This window comes from Lutra lutra, chromosome 2 (assembly GCF_902655055.1).
Source record: "Lutra lutra chromosome 2, mLutLut1.2, whole genome shotgun sequence".
NCBI lineage: Eukaryota > Metazoa > Chordata > Mammalia > Carnivora > Mustelidae > Lutra > Lutra lutra.
The window spans coordinates 138,165,276-138,182,014 of NC_062279.1; the positions used below are offsets into that span (position 1 = coordinate 138,165,276).

Below are 16,739 nucleotides of genomic sequence, written 5' to 3' on the forward strand. Positions count from 1 at the left end.
TGGAAATGGGAAAAGTTTGGAAACCCTTTTAGGAAAATCCAGAGATGGTGTTTGGATTTCCACCCTGGTGTATAGAAGTCATGTAAAGTGTCACCCATGACAGCCGCTAGTCAGTGACATCACAGCCCAGGAAAAGGGGCAGGCTTGCTCCTCCTGCTCCCTTCATTTCCACACTCAAGCCTGCATTTCTAAGACTGGGGCTCACTTTGCTCCAGCTTCCTTTAGCTTTCCAAATGCTTCCTCCTCTCTCCTTTTTTATCTTCCTTCTCCCTTTCCAAATTCAATCAAACTCAAGTACAAATCCAAGCTGTTAGTGGCAAGGTCTCCTCAAGGATCTTACTTCTTGAAGCATTCAGTTTCTTCATCTATAATAGAAGGAACATCTAACCTACAGGGTTGTTCTGAAAATCAAATTTGTGACATACAATGAGTTCTCAGCAGAATGCCTGAACCACAGAAGGATTTCAGCAAATGTTAGCTCCTCTGCCTTTATACTTTATGATATTTATAAAATTAATTTAAAAAATACATAATCAAGTGTTAATTTAAAAATATGACAAAAAAACTCAGAGCGTTTCTCCTAAGATCAGGAACATGGCAGGGATGTCAACTATCACCACGGCTATTCAACGTAATACTAGAAGTCCTAGCCTCAGCAATCAGACAACAAAAAGAAATTAAAGGTATCCAGATCAGCAAAGAAGAAGTCAAACTCTCACTCTTTGCAGACGATATGATTCTTTAAGAATCCACTCCAAAACTGCTAGAACTTGTACAGGAAATCAGTGAAGTGTCAGGATATAAAATCAATGCACAGAAATCAGTTTCATCTTTACACCAACAACACGACAAAAGAAAGAGAAATTAAGGAGTGGATCCCATTTACAGTTATATCCAAAACCATAAGATATCTAGGAATAAACCTAACCAAAGAGACAAAGAATCTCTACACAGAAAACTACAGAGTACTCACGAAAGAAATTGAGGATGACACAAAGAAATGGAAAAAAGTTCCATGCTCATGGGTTAGAACAACAAATACTGTGAAAATGTCTATGCTATCTAGAGTAATCTATACATTTAATGCAATCCCTATCAAAATACTATCAACTTTTTTCAAAGAAATGGAACAAATAATCCTAAAATTTGTATGGAACCAGAAAAGACCCTGAATAGCCAGAAGAATACTGAAAAAGAAAACCAAAGCTGGTGGTATCCCAATTCCGGACATCAAACTCTATTACAGAGCTGTAATCATTAAGATAGTAGGTACTGCCACAAAAACAGACACATAGATCAATGCAACAGAATAGAGAGCCCAGAAATAGACCCTCAACTCTATGGTCAACTAATCTTTGACAAAGCAGGAAAGAATGTCCAGTGGAAAAAAGACAGTCTCTTCAACAACTGGGAAAACTGGACAGCCACATGCAGAAGAATGAAACTAGACCATTTCCTTAAATCATACACAAAAATAGACTCAAAATGGATGAAAGACCTCAATTTGAGACAGGAATCCATCAAAATCCTAGAGAATACAAGCAGCAACCTCTGTGACCTTAGCTGTAGCAACTTCTTACTAGACACGTCTCCAAAGGCAAGGGAAACAAAGGCCAAAATGAACTACTGGGAGTTCATTAAGATAAAAAGCTTCTGCACAGCAAAGCAAACAGTCAATAAAACCAAAAGACAGCCGACAGAATGGGAGAAGATATTTGTAAATGACATCAGATAAAGGGCTAATATACAAAATCTATAAGGAATTTATCAAAGTCAACACCCAAAGAATAAACATCCAATCAAGAAATGGGCAGAAGACATGAACAGGCATTTATGCAAAGAAGACATCCAAATGGCCAATAGACACATGAAAGAGTGCTCAACATCACCTGGCATCAGGGAAGTACAAATCAAAACACAGTGAGATACCACCTCACACCAGCCAGAATGGCTAAAATTAACAAGTCAGAAAACGACAGGTGTTGGCAAGGATGCTGAGAAAGAAGAACCCTCCTACACTTTTGGTGGGAATGCAGGCTGGTGCAGCCACTCTGGAAAACAGTATGGAGGTTCCTCAAAAAGTTGAAAATAGAGCTCCCTATGACCCAGCAATCGCACTACTAGGTATTTACCCCAAAGATACAAATGTAGTGATCCGAAGGGCCACCTGCACAGCAATGTTTATAGCAGGAATGTCTACAATAGCTAAACTATGGGAAGAATCTAGATGTCCATCAAGTGATGAACAGACAAAGATGTGGTGTATGTATATACAATGGAATAATACGCATCCATCAAAACCCTGAAATCTTGCCATTTGCAAGACATGGAAAGAACAAGACGGTATTATGCTAAGCAAAATAAGTCAATCAGAGAAAGACAATTATATGATCTCACTGATATGAGGAATTTCAGAAAAAAGACAGAAGATCATAGGGGGAGGGAGGGAAAAATGAAATAAGATGAAACCAGAGACAGAGACAAACCATAAGAGACTCTTAATCTCAGGAAACAAACTGAGGGTTTGTGGAATGGAGGGGGATGGGAGGGATGGGGTGGTGTTGGGGAGGGTATGTGCTATGGTGAGTGCTGTGAATTGTGTAAGATTGATGAATCAGAGACCTGTACCCCTGAAATAAATAATACATTGTATGTTAATACAGAAAACAATATGGCCATAATAACAATGCTTTGAAATTTAGCTTTTGACCATATATATGAAATTTTATTACAAAGATGTTCTTAAAAACACTGTATTTTCTATTATTTACTATAGCAATAGATACGTAAATGTTATAAAATGCCAGTGGGGTGAGAGATAGTAAATGAATCAATGATTTCTTCTTTTTATGCTTTAATGAAAAAAAGTCCAAATACAGGTCTGTTAAGTCTTGTTCAATTTCATTAAGGACTACCTTGGTTCCTAAGTTAACAGGGATTAAAAAGACTAATTGGTACTACTGAAATGGAAATAGTTTTCCTTATTAAGAAATATTACACGCAGGTAATTTAGGAAAAAACTAAATGTGATCAATAAGCGTTCACTTTTTTGTTGTTCGGAGTGTAAACAGAGATGAGTCTTTAACTCTTAGAATGATGCAGGTGAGAGGGGGTGTTTCATAGACCTCACCTCTTGGACTAGACAGTTACCTGTCCAGCTTTGTGCTCCTAGGACCCACACAGAAAGTTAAGAGTTGATTCATCTAAATGCCAGTTCCAGTGCCTTCTTAGCGCAGTAGGCAGCGTGTCAGTCTCATAAATGCCAGTTCCTAGTCCAGATCTCCAGAGGAGTTAGAAGAACCTAAATGGAACTCTAGAATGGATCCCAGCTCTCTTGAAAGGACACGTGAATAACCTAGGAGCAAAAGTGTGAAGGGAGATTGAAGAAAGCTAGATGCCGGTGGCAACTTTAGAACACTTTTAAAAATGAGTGGTCTTGGGGTGCCTGGGTGGATCAGTGGGTTAAGCCTCTGCCTTCGGCTCAGGTCATGATCCCAGGATCCTGGGAACAAGCCCCGCATCTGGTTCTCTGCTCAGCAGGGAGCCGGCTTCCCCCTCTCTCTCTGCCTGCTGCTCTGCCTACTTGTGATCTCTCTCTCTCTCTCTCTCTCTGTTAAATAAATAAATAAAATCTTTTAAAAAAAAAAAAAAGAGTGGTCTATCCTCTCTGAGCTGTCTAGAACATACATCTGACAGGAAAGGAAAACAAAGAAATGGGGAAGGTAGGTGAAGGACTTCTTTGTCATTCTCCAGTTTAACTATTAGAATCCATGTTTCTAAATTACAAACTCCTGACTAATCAACCACTTATCCATATAGAGAGAAAAGGTAGCCCCTCTCTGGCTCCTACCCCAGTCTTTTCCTTAGAAGTCCCCCTTGCCGAAGTCAGAGAGAATCATTTGCGCACAGAGAGAGGAGAGGAAAGAGGGACAGAGGAAAGAGGCAGGACAGTGGGAGAGAGTACTAGGTTTCCTGACAGTTTTCAAAAAGTGCCTGTCCTGAAGGGAAGGGGGAGAAGGAGGGAGGGGGAAAAGGGAGGTATATAGAAACAACTTAAAGTTGTTGATCAAAAGTCACATTTAAAGAAAATTTCCATCTTCCAAAAAGCCTGAATATGACTTTGCTTTTTTAAGCTGCCTAAATATCAGTCATCCATTTGCTTTAACAGCGCCCTTTGAAAAAGGCAATGTCTCTGTAAACTGCGGACTTTTCTGGGGCTCACACACTGGTGTGAATTAGTTAGAGGTCAGTTGCTTTCTCACACCTTCCCTAGATCCTCCGCAAGGGTAGAACAAGGATGGGCCATCATCTGTGAATGGCTCTTTATGCTTCCTGTACTTTACATATCTTAGCTTAAATAGAATCTTCACAACAGGCACCTAAGGATTATTAAGCCATTTTACATAAAGAAATCAAGTTCAGAAAGGAAGAGAAACTTCCCAAATGCTATCTCTTGGTAATAGATGGGGCTGGGATTTGAATCCCAAGGTCTGCTTACCAAGGGATGGACTGGAAAAGACCAGAGGTCACTACACAGGTAGTGACCATGAAGTTGTACAAAGAGCAATCCTGGTGGTTTTCCAATTTTCCTGTGGCATTCCCTACATTCTGCTGTGCCCTGGAGCACACACGGGCTTTGGCCTCTGACACCCAGAACTCAAGGTGGTACCTACCAGAGCTATTGGCATAAGCTACCCAGTTCCGAATGACAAAAGTCCTGATTTGTACACAACTACAAAACAGGCTTTGTGTAGGCTTTTGTGCAGGTGTGGGAACCATCCCACAATTGAGAACCTGATCTTTTCATAAGGTGGGATCCCCATGCATGACGGCAAAGCAGAATGTATACATAGTGTCCCTAGAAGAGGTCAGCACCAACCCCTCAAATTTATGAAGGAAACCCTGGAGTAAATATTCCCCTCCCCCCTTTTTAAAAAATTTATTTATTTATGTATTTATGTATGTACGTATGTATGTATGTAATCTCTACCCCCAGTGTTGGAACTCAAACTCACACCCCATGATCAAGAGTCAAACACTCCTCTGACCGAGCCAGCCAGGTGCCCCCACCACCCCCTACTTTTTGAGACCAGTTTACAAAAACCTAAAGATGTCAAAAGCCATCTCAAATCCTACACAAATTATATGCATTCAACTTTGAGCTTCTTTGTAGAATAAGGTAAAGTCTCAAGACAAATTGGAATGGGTGATTAAAGCATTCTGCGGACAGGGGCACCTGGATGGCTCAGTGGGTTAAACCCCTGCCTTTGGCTCAGGTCATGATCTCAGGGTCCTGAGATGGAGACCCACATCGGGCTCTCTGCTCATAGGGAGCCTGCTTCCTCCTCCTCTCTCTCTCTCTCTCTCTCTCTGCCTGCCTCTCCACCTACTTGAGATTGAAATAAATATTATCTTTAAAAAAAAAAAAAGCATTCTGCGGACAAAATTCTTTTAAAGTTCATCCTAACAAGCAGAGAGGGGGGAGAAATTCATGGAACAAGCAAGCAACACCTGCTTTTACCTAATCATGCTCCTTGCTAGTAATGCTTGTTTATTTGTATTATGAGCCAACTCCATACACAGCTGTAGAGGACCGCCCATCCCGATGCAGAATCACCAGTTGTAACATTAGACTTCATTAGGAACTAACATAAATTTTACTTGCTTTTATATATAAACGAATCTACAAAGAAAAACTTTTACTGCTAAATGCAACTAGAGCCAACTTTGCTTAGCCAACAGTACTTATGAATTAGCAACATGAAAGCATTTACCCTAAAAGCAGGCACCTGTTTACCAGTGAGGGCTTTAAGAGCATTGTTTTGTTATTTCTCTCACCACTGGGAGTTCTTCATGCAGGGGAAGAAAAATTTTCCTTGACTCTCTTAGGATCCCTAGCTGGGTGTGAAAATTAAACTGACAAAGGTAAAAGGGAAAAAAAAATACAAATTTTACTGAATTTGTACATGTACATGGAAGCCTTCACAGGAGATTAAAGAAAGAAAGAAGTGGCCAGAGCAGGAGCTTTTATACCTTTTAGTCAAACTATACTTTGTGAAAGACTGACAGAACATGAGGGTTTGGGCTAGGAGTAATCCAACTAGAGCTAGACAGTCCTCATCTTTCTTAACTAGGAAGGTAAGGGTTATTTTAACAAGGTTTATTTACAAACTCCTCTGGTGCTTCTCTGGGCTAATAGGAGTCTGTCTCCAGGAAAAGGGGAATTTATTTCCTGCCTTAAAGTGAAAGTGAGAGCTTTTTCCATGTTTATTGCTTCTTAATTGCTTTTAGCTCAAAATAATTCCTGTGTCAAAGAGACACGTTTTTAGGGGACAGCCTGGTTTTCTTCATCAGAAAGCAAGTGGGGTATTTCTCTAGTTGCAAAGGTCTCCCTGTGATTAAAAAATCCAATTCCTGGGCAGTCTAGTGCTGAATCTCCAAAGTAAACAATCTGAGAACCTTAGTCTTCACTAGAATCATTATCTCCATGCATATGTTCTTACTTCTCCCAAATTTATTGATACAGGTTTGATCACGAGGTTAATAATGAATGGCTCCGCAAGAGAATCTTGCCTTTGCCTTCCTTGTATATCTTTATCAAGTTCAGCACTCATAATAGCTGGTACTCAAACACATTTCTGACAGAACTGCCTACAGTGGATATTACACTTTTGATTTCCTTAATGAGAAATTGTCTTGATCTTTTGGTGACATCCTCTAACTTGAAGCATTTATGTACTAATTCACTTGGGATTCACAGAACTCCTGAAATTGCATATAAATTTTGGGGGTGTTTTCATTTTTCTGGAGATAGCATCAACAGTTTAATATTTATTAGATTGTCAAGGAGAATAGTAAAGAAGGTAAGATTAGTCCACACCATTATAATTAGTTTTGTAAAGAAAAATAAATACAAAATCTAATAGGCCTTTAACTTACTAGCCGTGACCATGGCAAGTCATACCATCTTTCTGACACCTTATTTTCTTTTTGTAGAAAATGGAAATAATAATAGCAGCCACCTTATAATGGCGCACAAGGTAATTTGCTACTAAGGACAACTATACAAAAGAAATAAAATATACCTTAAAATATCAAAAAATTTTTAAAAAGAGAAATTACTTCACTTAGGACAGAGAGCAGCTCAAAGAGAAGAGCCTTACATATGGGATAGCTATTATTTTGGGAAGCCTCAGACTCTTCTAGAAGGCACTGCTGAGTGGCTAAAAGTCTGGATGTGCTTTTAACAGATTAACAGATTAACAGAATCAGAGATTGGGAAGACAAGGATAGGAATCAGTGCCACCAAAGAGGTAGAGAAACCAATGATGCTTCCCTCTCTTTCCTTTGGGATCTGCAAGATCTACAACCTAATCACAAGTGTGAGTCTTAAGTAGGCAAAAATCACTGTGGTTAGAGCTCAGTTTTGAAATATATCAATACCTAAAAGTAACATGATTTTGGTTTGCAACTGCAAGAAAAAAATTCTCTCATATCGATCATCTTTTACTTCAGATTACTTCTGCAAAGTAGAAGTACAATGTCCAGCACATAATCAAAAGTAGCCAGGCATACAGGAAAACATAACAGCATGAATGAAAACTGGAGGAACAAGAGACAACAAAACAAACCCATGTGGGCTTTGGGATATGGGAGAGAACAGAGACTGTAAAATAACTATGCTAGCCATACTCAAGACAGATTTTTTTTTTTTAAAGATTTATTTGTTTGAGAGAGAGAGAGAGAGAGCAGGGAAAGGAGCAGAAGGAGAGGGAGATACTCTCAAGCAGAATCCCCGCTGAGCACAGAGCTCAATGAAGGGCTTGATTTCACAACCCTAAGATCATGACCTGAGCCAAAACCAAGTCAGACACTCAACCAACTGAGCCACCCAGGTGCCCCCAAGATAGATTTTTTTTTTTTTTAAATATTAAGAGTTTTGATAGATAACTGGAATTTATAAAAATGAGCCAAATGGGAATTTTCAAATTTAAAAAGTAATTCAGAACGGGTAGGCTTAACAGACTATATACAGTTAAAGAGATGGTAAATTAAAACATATACCAAAAGAAAGTAACCAAGATGAAAGCAAGTAAAAATCAGAAAGTAACAGACATGAAAGATACAATGAAAAGATCTAATATACACATAATGGGTATGCCATAAAGATGATAAGAATGATTTAAAGAGACAGTGGATGAGAAGTCTACAAAACTAATGAAAGAAGTGCTACTACATGAAGCAGGACTTTTAAAAATTCACAAACAGCTGGGTCATAATAAAACTGCAGAAACCCAGAGGGTGGGAGGAGATGGGGGGAGGGTGGGGAATAGGGTACCTAGGTGATGGGCATTAAGGAAGGCATGTGATGTAATAAGCACTGGGTGTTATATGCAACTGATGTATCACTAAACTCTACCTCTGAAACTTATAATACACTAGATGTTGATTAATTGAATTTAAGTAAAATAAATTTTTTAAAAACTGCAGAAAGCCAAAATCAAAGAGAAAACCTTAAAGGCAGCTAGAGAAAAAGGCATGTTATCTACAAAGGAATATTAATTCAGAGTGACAATTTACTCCTCAAAAAAAAAAAAAAAAAAAAAGAAAAGGAAAAAAAAGGAAATCATTAGACAATAGAACAATATCTTAACCATACTTACAAAAATATTAACTGCCAATCATTCAAAACAACAATATCCTTCAAGAATGAAAGGAGAATGAATACATTTTCAAACATAAAAAACAAAATTCCTCAGCAGCAGGAAGCAGGCTCTCACTAAGAGAAATAGAAAAGTTTTTTTTTCCCCAGACAATAGAAAAATGATCCCCAAAAAAGCACAGAAATGGAAGAAGGTACAACAAAAACTATAAACATATGTGGAAATGTAACTGAATACAGACTTAAAAATAGTAGTAATTATATGTTTTCATATTAAAATATATAAGAATTAAAATACACTAAAACAATGGTATACAAGTTGGGAGTGGGGGGCTGGTAAATGGAGTTAAAGTATTCCAACGTCCTTATGTTATCTGAGAAAAAATTAAAAGTACCAGTTTTTAAAAGTTAAATAAAATGAAAGTACCAATGAATAATATACTTTATAAATTAGGAATGCATTATAATCTCCAGAGTAACCACTAAAAGAATAGTGAAATGTATAATTTCTAGCTAATAAGAGGCTTGAAAATGTAATCATTAAAAAAAATCCCATAGCCTACCAAAAGGTAAGAAAAATAAAAAATAGAGCAGAGAAAGCACTTAATAAGATAGTAGAGTTACACCAAAGTCACATGTACACTGACTAAATAATCAAATTAGGAGGCAAAAATTTAAGCTGGATTGGGGAAAAAAAAAAACTCTTATTTATAAAAGACACCTAAAATATCACTGTACATCCTACAGATATTAAAAATGAGATTATAAAAATGAGAATATTAACAAATTTATGCCAAAATATTTGAAAATCTAGATGAAAAAGATAAATCTAAGAAATAGCTTATAAAACTGACAATAAAAGAAAATTTTAAATTATTTGAATAGTTGTCATACAATTCAACAAACCCACAAATAAAAGTTCAAGGCTAGACTTCTTCACCAGTGAATTTTGCCAAACATTTCAGGATGAAATAATATTGCTATCACACAAACTCTTCTAGAAAACTGAACATAGTAAGCTCTCTCCAACTTACCTTTTTTTTTTTTTAAAGATTTATTTATTTATTTGAGAGAGAGAAGAGCACAGGGGTAAGGGCAGAGGGAGACAGAGAGAGTCTCAACCTGACTCTGTTAAGTATGAAGCCCCAGGAAGGGCTGGATCTCACTACTAGGGGTCACGACCTGAGCTGAAACCAAGAATCAGAAAGATGCTTAACCAACTGCGCCACCTAGGTGCCCCTCTCCAACTTAATTTTTAAGGCCAGTATAATCTTGATACCACATTTCAGAACAATGTTATGAAAAAGAAAAAGTACAATCCAATCCTACTAATTTATAAGGATGCAAATTTCTTAAATAAGAGATTAGCCAAGTGAGGGAGCCTGGATATAAGGTCAATATAAAAAATAACAACAATGTCTAGAGGTCAACAAAGAAATGATTAGAAAATAAAATATTAGAGAATTTTTTTTTTAAAGTAAGCTCCACAGCCAGTGTGGAGCCCAACATGGAGCTTGAACTCACACCCCTGAGATCAAGACCTGAGCTAAGATCAAGAATCAGAAGCCCAACCAACTGAGCTGCCCAGGAATCCTAGATACTTATTTCCTTTTTTGAAGGATTTTATTTATTTATTTGAAAGAGAGTGGGGGAAGGAGCAGAGGGAGAGGGACAAGCAGACTTGGCACTGAGCACAGAGCCTAACTCAGGGCTGGATCCCATGACACTGAAATCATGACCTGAGCTGAAACTAAGAGTTAATGCTCAACTGACTGAGCCAACCAGTCACCCCCAGGCACCCTAGAAAATGAAATTTTAGAAAGATAAAATATACAGTAGAGTGAAAAAATACAAAATATCTAGGAATAAATCTAATAAAATATGTGTAAACCCTCTCACAGAGAACTATGAAACATCATTGAGAGAAATTTTAACAGATCTAAACAGAGGAACATACCATGTTCATGGACCAGAAGACTTCTGATACTATAAAGATATCAGTTTTCTCCAAATTTATTTATAGACTCAATGCAATTGCAATCAAAATCCCAACAGTTTAAGTCTTTATTGCTGCTGTGGTTTGGTTTTGTTTTGTTTCGGTGGAACTTTAATACTTTGATTCTAAAATGCTGTGTAAATGTAAAAGACTAAGATAGTTGAGAAACTCTTAACAAAAAAACAAGATAAGAATACTTGATCAAGGGGCACCTGGGTGGCTCAGTGGGTTAAGCCGCTGCCTTCTGCTCGGGTCATGATCTCAGGGTCCTGGGATTGAGTCCCACGTCGGGCTCTCTGCTCAGCAGGGAGCCTGCTTCCCTTCCTCTCTCTCTGCCTGCCTCTCTGCCTTCTTGTGATCTCTCTCTGTCAAATAAATAAATAAAATCTTTAAAAAAAAAAAAAAAGAAAAAAAGAATACTTGATCAAATTGGGGCACCTAGGGGGCTCAGTGGGTTAAAGCCTCTGCCTTCGGCTCAGGTCATGGTCTCAGGGTCCTGGGATCAAGCCCCACATGGGGCTCTCTGCTCAGTAGGGAGCCTGCTTCCTCCTCTCTCCCTGCCTGCCTCTCTGCCTACTTGTGATCTCTGTCTGTCAAATAAATAAATAAAATCTTTTAAAAAAATAAATACTTGATTAAATGAATGTAAACTCTTACTATAAAACTACAGTGTGGTCCTGGAGCAAGAATATTTTAATAAATAAAAGAAAGAGGCTAGAGTCCTCAAACAAGTCAATTGTCATGTATCTGGTCACTTGACTTATGACCAAGGTAGCCCTACAGAACAGTAACAACAGATTTACCAATATTCATGCTGAGACAACTGGATGTCCACATAAATTTTTTAAAAATAAAACTTGACCCCTATCTCACACAATATGCGAAAATTAATTCCCAGTTACCTGTAAATATAAATTTAGATGTTAAAACTGAAAAATTCCTAGAAGATAACATTTACCTCAATCTAGAAAAAGACTTCTTGAATAGGACATAATAAAACACCAACCACAAAGGAAATGGAACCTTTAAAGAATTTGGACATTAAAATTAAGCAAGAAATCACTCTCTCCTTAAGAGAGTGAATAGGCAGGCAAGCAACAGAATGACGATTTTGCCATTCGTAGAACCAACTATGAACTCATCACCAGAATATATTTTTAAAAAATTACTGATAATCAGTAAGAAAAAGACAAACGATCCAACTGAAAAGTGGGCAAAGACTCAATCATGTCAGAATATTTCAGATGATCAATTAACATGACAAGGTGCTCAACCGCATCAGTTAGGAAAAAGCAAATGAACTCCACAATGTGATATTACTATAAAACCACACGAATGGTAAAAATTACAAAGACTGATGATATTGTTAAGAATATTGTTAAGGATATGGAGCAGGGGAAATTCCCAAATACTCCCTGCTGTTGGGAGTATACTGGTACAACCACTCTGGAAAAGAGTTTGGTATTATCTGCTGAAGTTGATGATACACATAACCTATGAGCTAGTAATTCCTCTCCTGGGTACAGACCAAATAGAAATGTATGCCCACAGGCAACAGAAACACACACAAGAAAGATCATAGCTACCTTGCCTTTAATGCCCCCAAACAAATCAAAGATTCACCAACAATACAATGGATAAATATGAACAAATGACTGTGGTATACTCATGTAATAGTATCCCATACAGCACAGAAAAATAAACTAGACCCATAAGAAACAACATTCATAAATAGCACAACTGCAATGCTGAGCAAAGAATCCAAACACATGAATGCATACTCTGATTACATTCATTCCTCGTTCAAAACACAGGCAAAACCAAAACATGTGTTTAGAGATACGTTGTCAAAAACAAAAAACTATAAAGAAAAGTAGAAAACTGTTAACAAAAAAACACAAGGATAGTTGTTAGTTTTTTGTTGTTGTTGTTTTATTTGATTTTTTTTTAACCTTTGGGACAGGGTGAATAATGACTGGGAGAGGGTTACAAGGAGGAGCTTTGGGGGCAATGTTCTATTTATTATCCTGGTATTAGTTATAAGGTGTCACTCTGTGATAAGTCACTGTGCTCTGGATCTTTATTTTGTGTACTTTTCTGTAGACGTATGAAATCTCAGTTAAAGGAGATTAAGTTAAGTAAATTAAATTTAAGTAAGTTAAGTAAATAAATCTAATGCATCTCCAGTAAAAAAAAAAAAACAAAACAAACTTCATTGCCTCAATACCTATGTATATTGCCTGGGATGGGGAAGGGAATAGCTTAATTTAAAAAATAAAACCAACAGGGACACCTGGGTGGCTCAGTGGGTTAAGCCACTGCCTTTGGCTCAGGTCATGATCCCAGGGTCCTGGGACTGAGTCCTGCATCCGGCTCCTTGCTCAGCGGGGAACCTGCTTCTCTCGCTGCCTCTGCCTGCCTCTATGCCTGCTTCTGTGTACTCGCTTGCTCTCTCTCTCTCTCTCTCTCTGGCAAATAAATAAAAAATCTTTAAAAAAAAAAAAAATAAAGTACCTCTGGTTTTCTTTAAAAAAATAAAATAAAATAAAACAAACAAAAAAAAGCAAAGGTCTTCACTGTGACCCATTATTTTTTAAAGCTTTTGCGCCAACATCTCCCCAAACACTATGGACTACTGAGCACTCTTGGCCAGTTCCCACCGAGCAGGCCAGTTTCCATTCATCCTCTCATCATCATCATCACCTTAATGAGTGCACTGGTACAGATAATATACATTATATAAAGGTCCAGAGATCTTCCAGAAAAATCTCCAACAACTGACACCCAACACTGGGTCTTCCCTCCTCTCCTCACAGGCTGATCTTTTCCTTCCTTCAGTTCTCACTCAGCTCAAGTGTCACTTCTTCAGGGAAATGTTCCTTGCCCCCATGCCCACCCCCTTTCTCCAAGTAGGGTAACCAACACATGTTCCTCTCTTTTTGATCAGGACCAGTCATTCTCAGTTTGTTCCTACCTTCCAAATCCATCCTTCAGAGGCTGATCCCTAGGGACTAGATCACCAGAACATCCTATATAGCTGGCTTTCTTGGGTGCCACAGATCAAAGACAGTGGCAGAAGCTAACACGGTATGAGAGGAGAAGTCAGGCATGTCCTCTCCATTTCCTTTTTGCTGTGCTCTGTGTTTCTTTCTAGCACAGTCTGCTTCTTAGGAGGCCCAAACTCCTCCTGCCTGGGTTCAGCACACAAGACTTCCAGTAACATCATCCCTGCCACCTGGGCGGGGTGGGGGGGTTGGGAGTGGGTAACAGTCCCCCCCCCACTGGGCCTTTCTCTGATTCGGGTAACCCTGCCTCCATCTTTCTAAGTTGTCTTTTCACCTATTCTCTTCATTTGGACTAGGTTTGGTTCTATTTTCTGCTGGGACCCTGTGGAGTAGCAAATATATATTAATTTATATTAATTTATGTGATTATTTTATCAACACTTGTCCGCTCCACAAGGCTGTGAGCTTCACAACACTGGCGCTTCAGACACTGCCAATAAATATTTGTTAAATGATTTAGTAAGTTGATGAACGCATGAAGGAACTCACGTTAGGATCGAAATATGCTATACATAGTTCAAGGATTTCTAAAACGTTCCTGCTACATTTAAGGTGGCACCAATCTATCTGAGCAGACATTTTTCCTCCTGTAGTTGAAAAAAAGCCTTGGTTGGCAGGAATATTTTTACTCGTGATAATAATTTCAATCACTCTAGCAATGACTGCAATAGCTGTAAAAAGATGTAACTTTATCTTTCTGAAGTAAGTTATCAATAATGAGATTCCAGGTGGACTGTGGTTAGTTACAGTTCTGAGCCAGGAAGAACATAATAAAAATATTAACTAGGAAAAGAAAGCTCTGGCATTTCTGAATTTTTCATAACCTACAGCATATGACTCTAGAAAAGAAATACTACTTAGTAGTTATACAGTGTAGGATGGTTAACTCCAGGCAGGAAATGTTCTTTGTTAATACAATAAACTACCTACTTTACGTTGTTGTTTTAGGCTCAAAGGACAATCTACATACTAGTGTATATAGTTAGATAACTTCTACAAAATGAACTGGAAAATTCTGATTCTACCCCACTAATCAGAATTTCCAGAATAGGGTCTGGAGTTCAGCATACTGCCTTCTCTTTTATGGCAGAAAAAATGTAGAAAAACCATTAGGTATAGGCAATATGATATACTAGCAAAATCCTTTAAACCCACATATGCCATAAAATGTGTCCCTTAAATTTTAATCTTGAGGAAACTAGTCTGTAAACTATAATCGTAACTAAATACATACCATATCAAAAATTTTTAGTTCATAGCACAAAACTTTGAAAGCAAAAATTTAGCTAGCAGGCAAGCTCCCAGAGGGTGATATATTTTGGACCCTTAAGAGGTCAAAGTTCATCTCTTTTCTGCAGTCTCTTTCCTAGTTAAACCTCTCCTATTTCTTCTGCTAACTTCATGGTGAAAAGTATCCCAGTTCTCTTTCTGCTAACCACCATGGAGAGGGGGAAGGTCCAATTTCTCCAATATGGTATGAGTTCAAGATTATTTGTAACCTCCCAAACAAGCAAACTAGTTAGTTAATAACGAAGGCTTTTCTAATATGGCACTACCTGGGATATGGGTTTGACTTTACAATCCCGAAACTATAGGGCAGGGGGTTTTAGTAGTAGTTACGTTATTAATAATAACTTGTGAGGGGGTTCAGCTAAGTGATTGAGTTAAAATAGTTAAAATGCAGACATACCGGTAATTCTTTTTACAACCAGATAACTTGCTTTATTATGTCGAATTAGGTACAACAACAACAAAAATCTTTTTTCATTCTCTTCGGTCAAAACTAATACGCGAAATGACCACACCAGCCTCTTACTGATTGCCTCCCTGGAAACAAAAGAGCATTTTATACCTGATCCTGCCGTGATCAGCAAAAAGAAGGCAGGAAAAATTAATCATCCTCTACCTCTCTTGCCCATATACAAAGCGGCATTTTTAAGGGGGAATAGGCAGGGGTGGGGGGCGGGTAGGGAGGAGTACTGCATTCAATGCATAAGGGCTGCTCCCTCCCCCCCAATCTCCATTCTCATCAACATCACCCACTTAGGGGCGCCCGGTACTCGAAGGGCCCCCTAGCCTGACAAGGTAAGAGAAGAATCACTCTCTCACAGACTGAAAAATCACGACTCCTGATGCCTTCCACGCACCCAAGTGGGGTGGGCCGCCCAGCCCCAGGGGACCGGGCGGCGTCCCGGGTGCCCGCAGCCCAGGGCCGCGGGCGGCGCCGCAGCGCTCGGGGCCCCCTCCAGCACCGACTGGCCCCGGGTCCTTACCCGCGAGTCCGCCGCCGCCGCCTCCGTCGCCCGCGTGCCCCTTCCTCCGCTGCAGGATGAAGTAGGGGTTGGCCCTCTCGGTGATCCACAGCGCGTTAGCCAGCAGCACCTCTTCGGGGTTCACCCACATGTTCCCGGGCGCCGAGGGCCGACACACAATGGGGCCGCGGGTCGGGTCCTGCACACACCGGCGCGCACTGGCGCGCACTCCCGGGCACACGCGCGCCCTCTCCCCCGCTAGGTGCGGCGGCGGAGAGCTACTTCACCAGCCGGCCGCCCGCGGCGCCCGGGCCACAACAAAGCCCCCGCGGGAGGCCGGGGAGGACGGCGAGGACGCGGGCGCGGCGAGCAGCATCCTCCCCGCGGCGGCGCCGCCCCCCGCGAGCCCGGGGCCGCAGACGCCCAGGCCCGCCGCCCCGCAGCCCGACTCCCGCCCGCCGCGGCGCGAGGAGCGGGAGGAGGAAGTGGCGGCGCTCAGTCCCGGGATCCGGGCCCGCGGCGGGCAGGGCTGCGGGCGACAGAAGCGCACACGGCCCCGCGGCGAGGGCCGAGCTGGGCTGCGCCGCGGCTGCTCTCGGAGCACCGAGCCGAGCTCCGGGCCGCCTCCGACTCTGGCCGCTCCGCGCAGTCGAGGTCACCGCGCGCTAACACTCCACGTCCCGGCCACTGGCACAAGCAGCGAAGCCCAGCTCGCCGCTGGAAGGACGCTCCGGACGCGACGAATGAATGACGCGAGCGCGGTT

At 40.3% G+C, this 16,739-nt stretch overlaps 1 protein-coding gene across 1 annotated transcript in view; it reads right to left on the reverse strand.

Moving 5' to 3' along the window:
* Positions 1 to 16,398, reverse strand: part of TBC1D9 (TBC1 domain family member 9) — a 123,161-nt gene extending 106,763 nt beyond the window's left edge. Inside the window, exon 1 of the mRNA XM_047718511.1 lies at positions 15,997 to 16,398. Within this exon, the coding sequence (XP_047574467.1) occupies positions 15,997 to 16,126 (130 nt within the window). The 5' untranslated portion in view covers positions 16,127 to 16,398. The remainder of the gene's footprint in view (positions 1 to 15,996) is intronic.
* Positions 16,399 to 16,739: the final 341 nt, after the last annotated feature.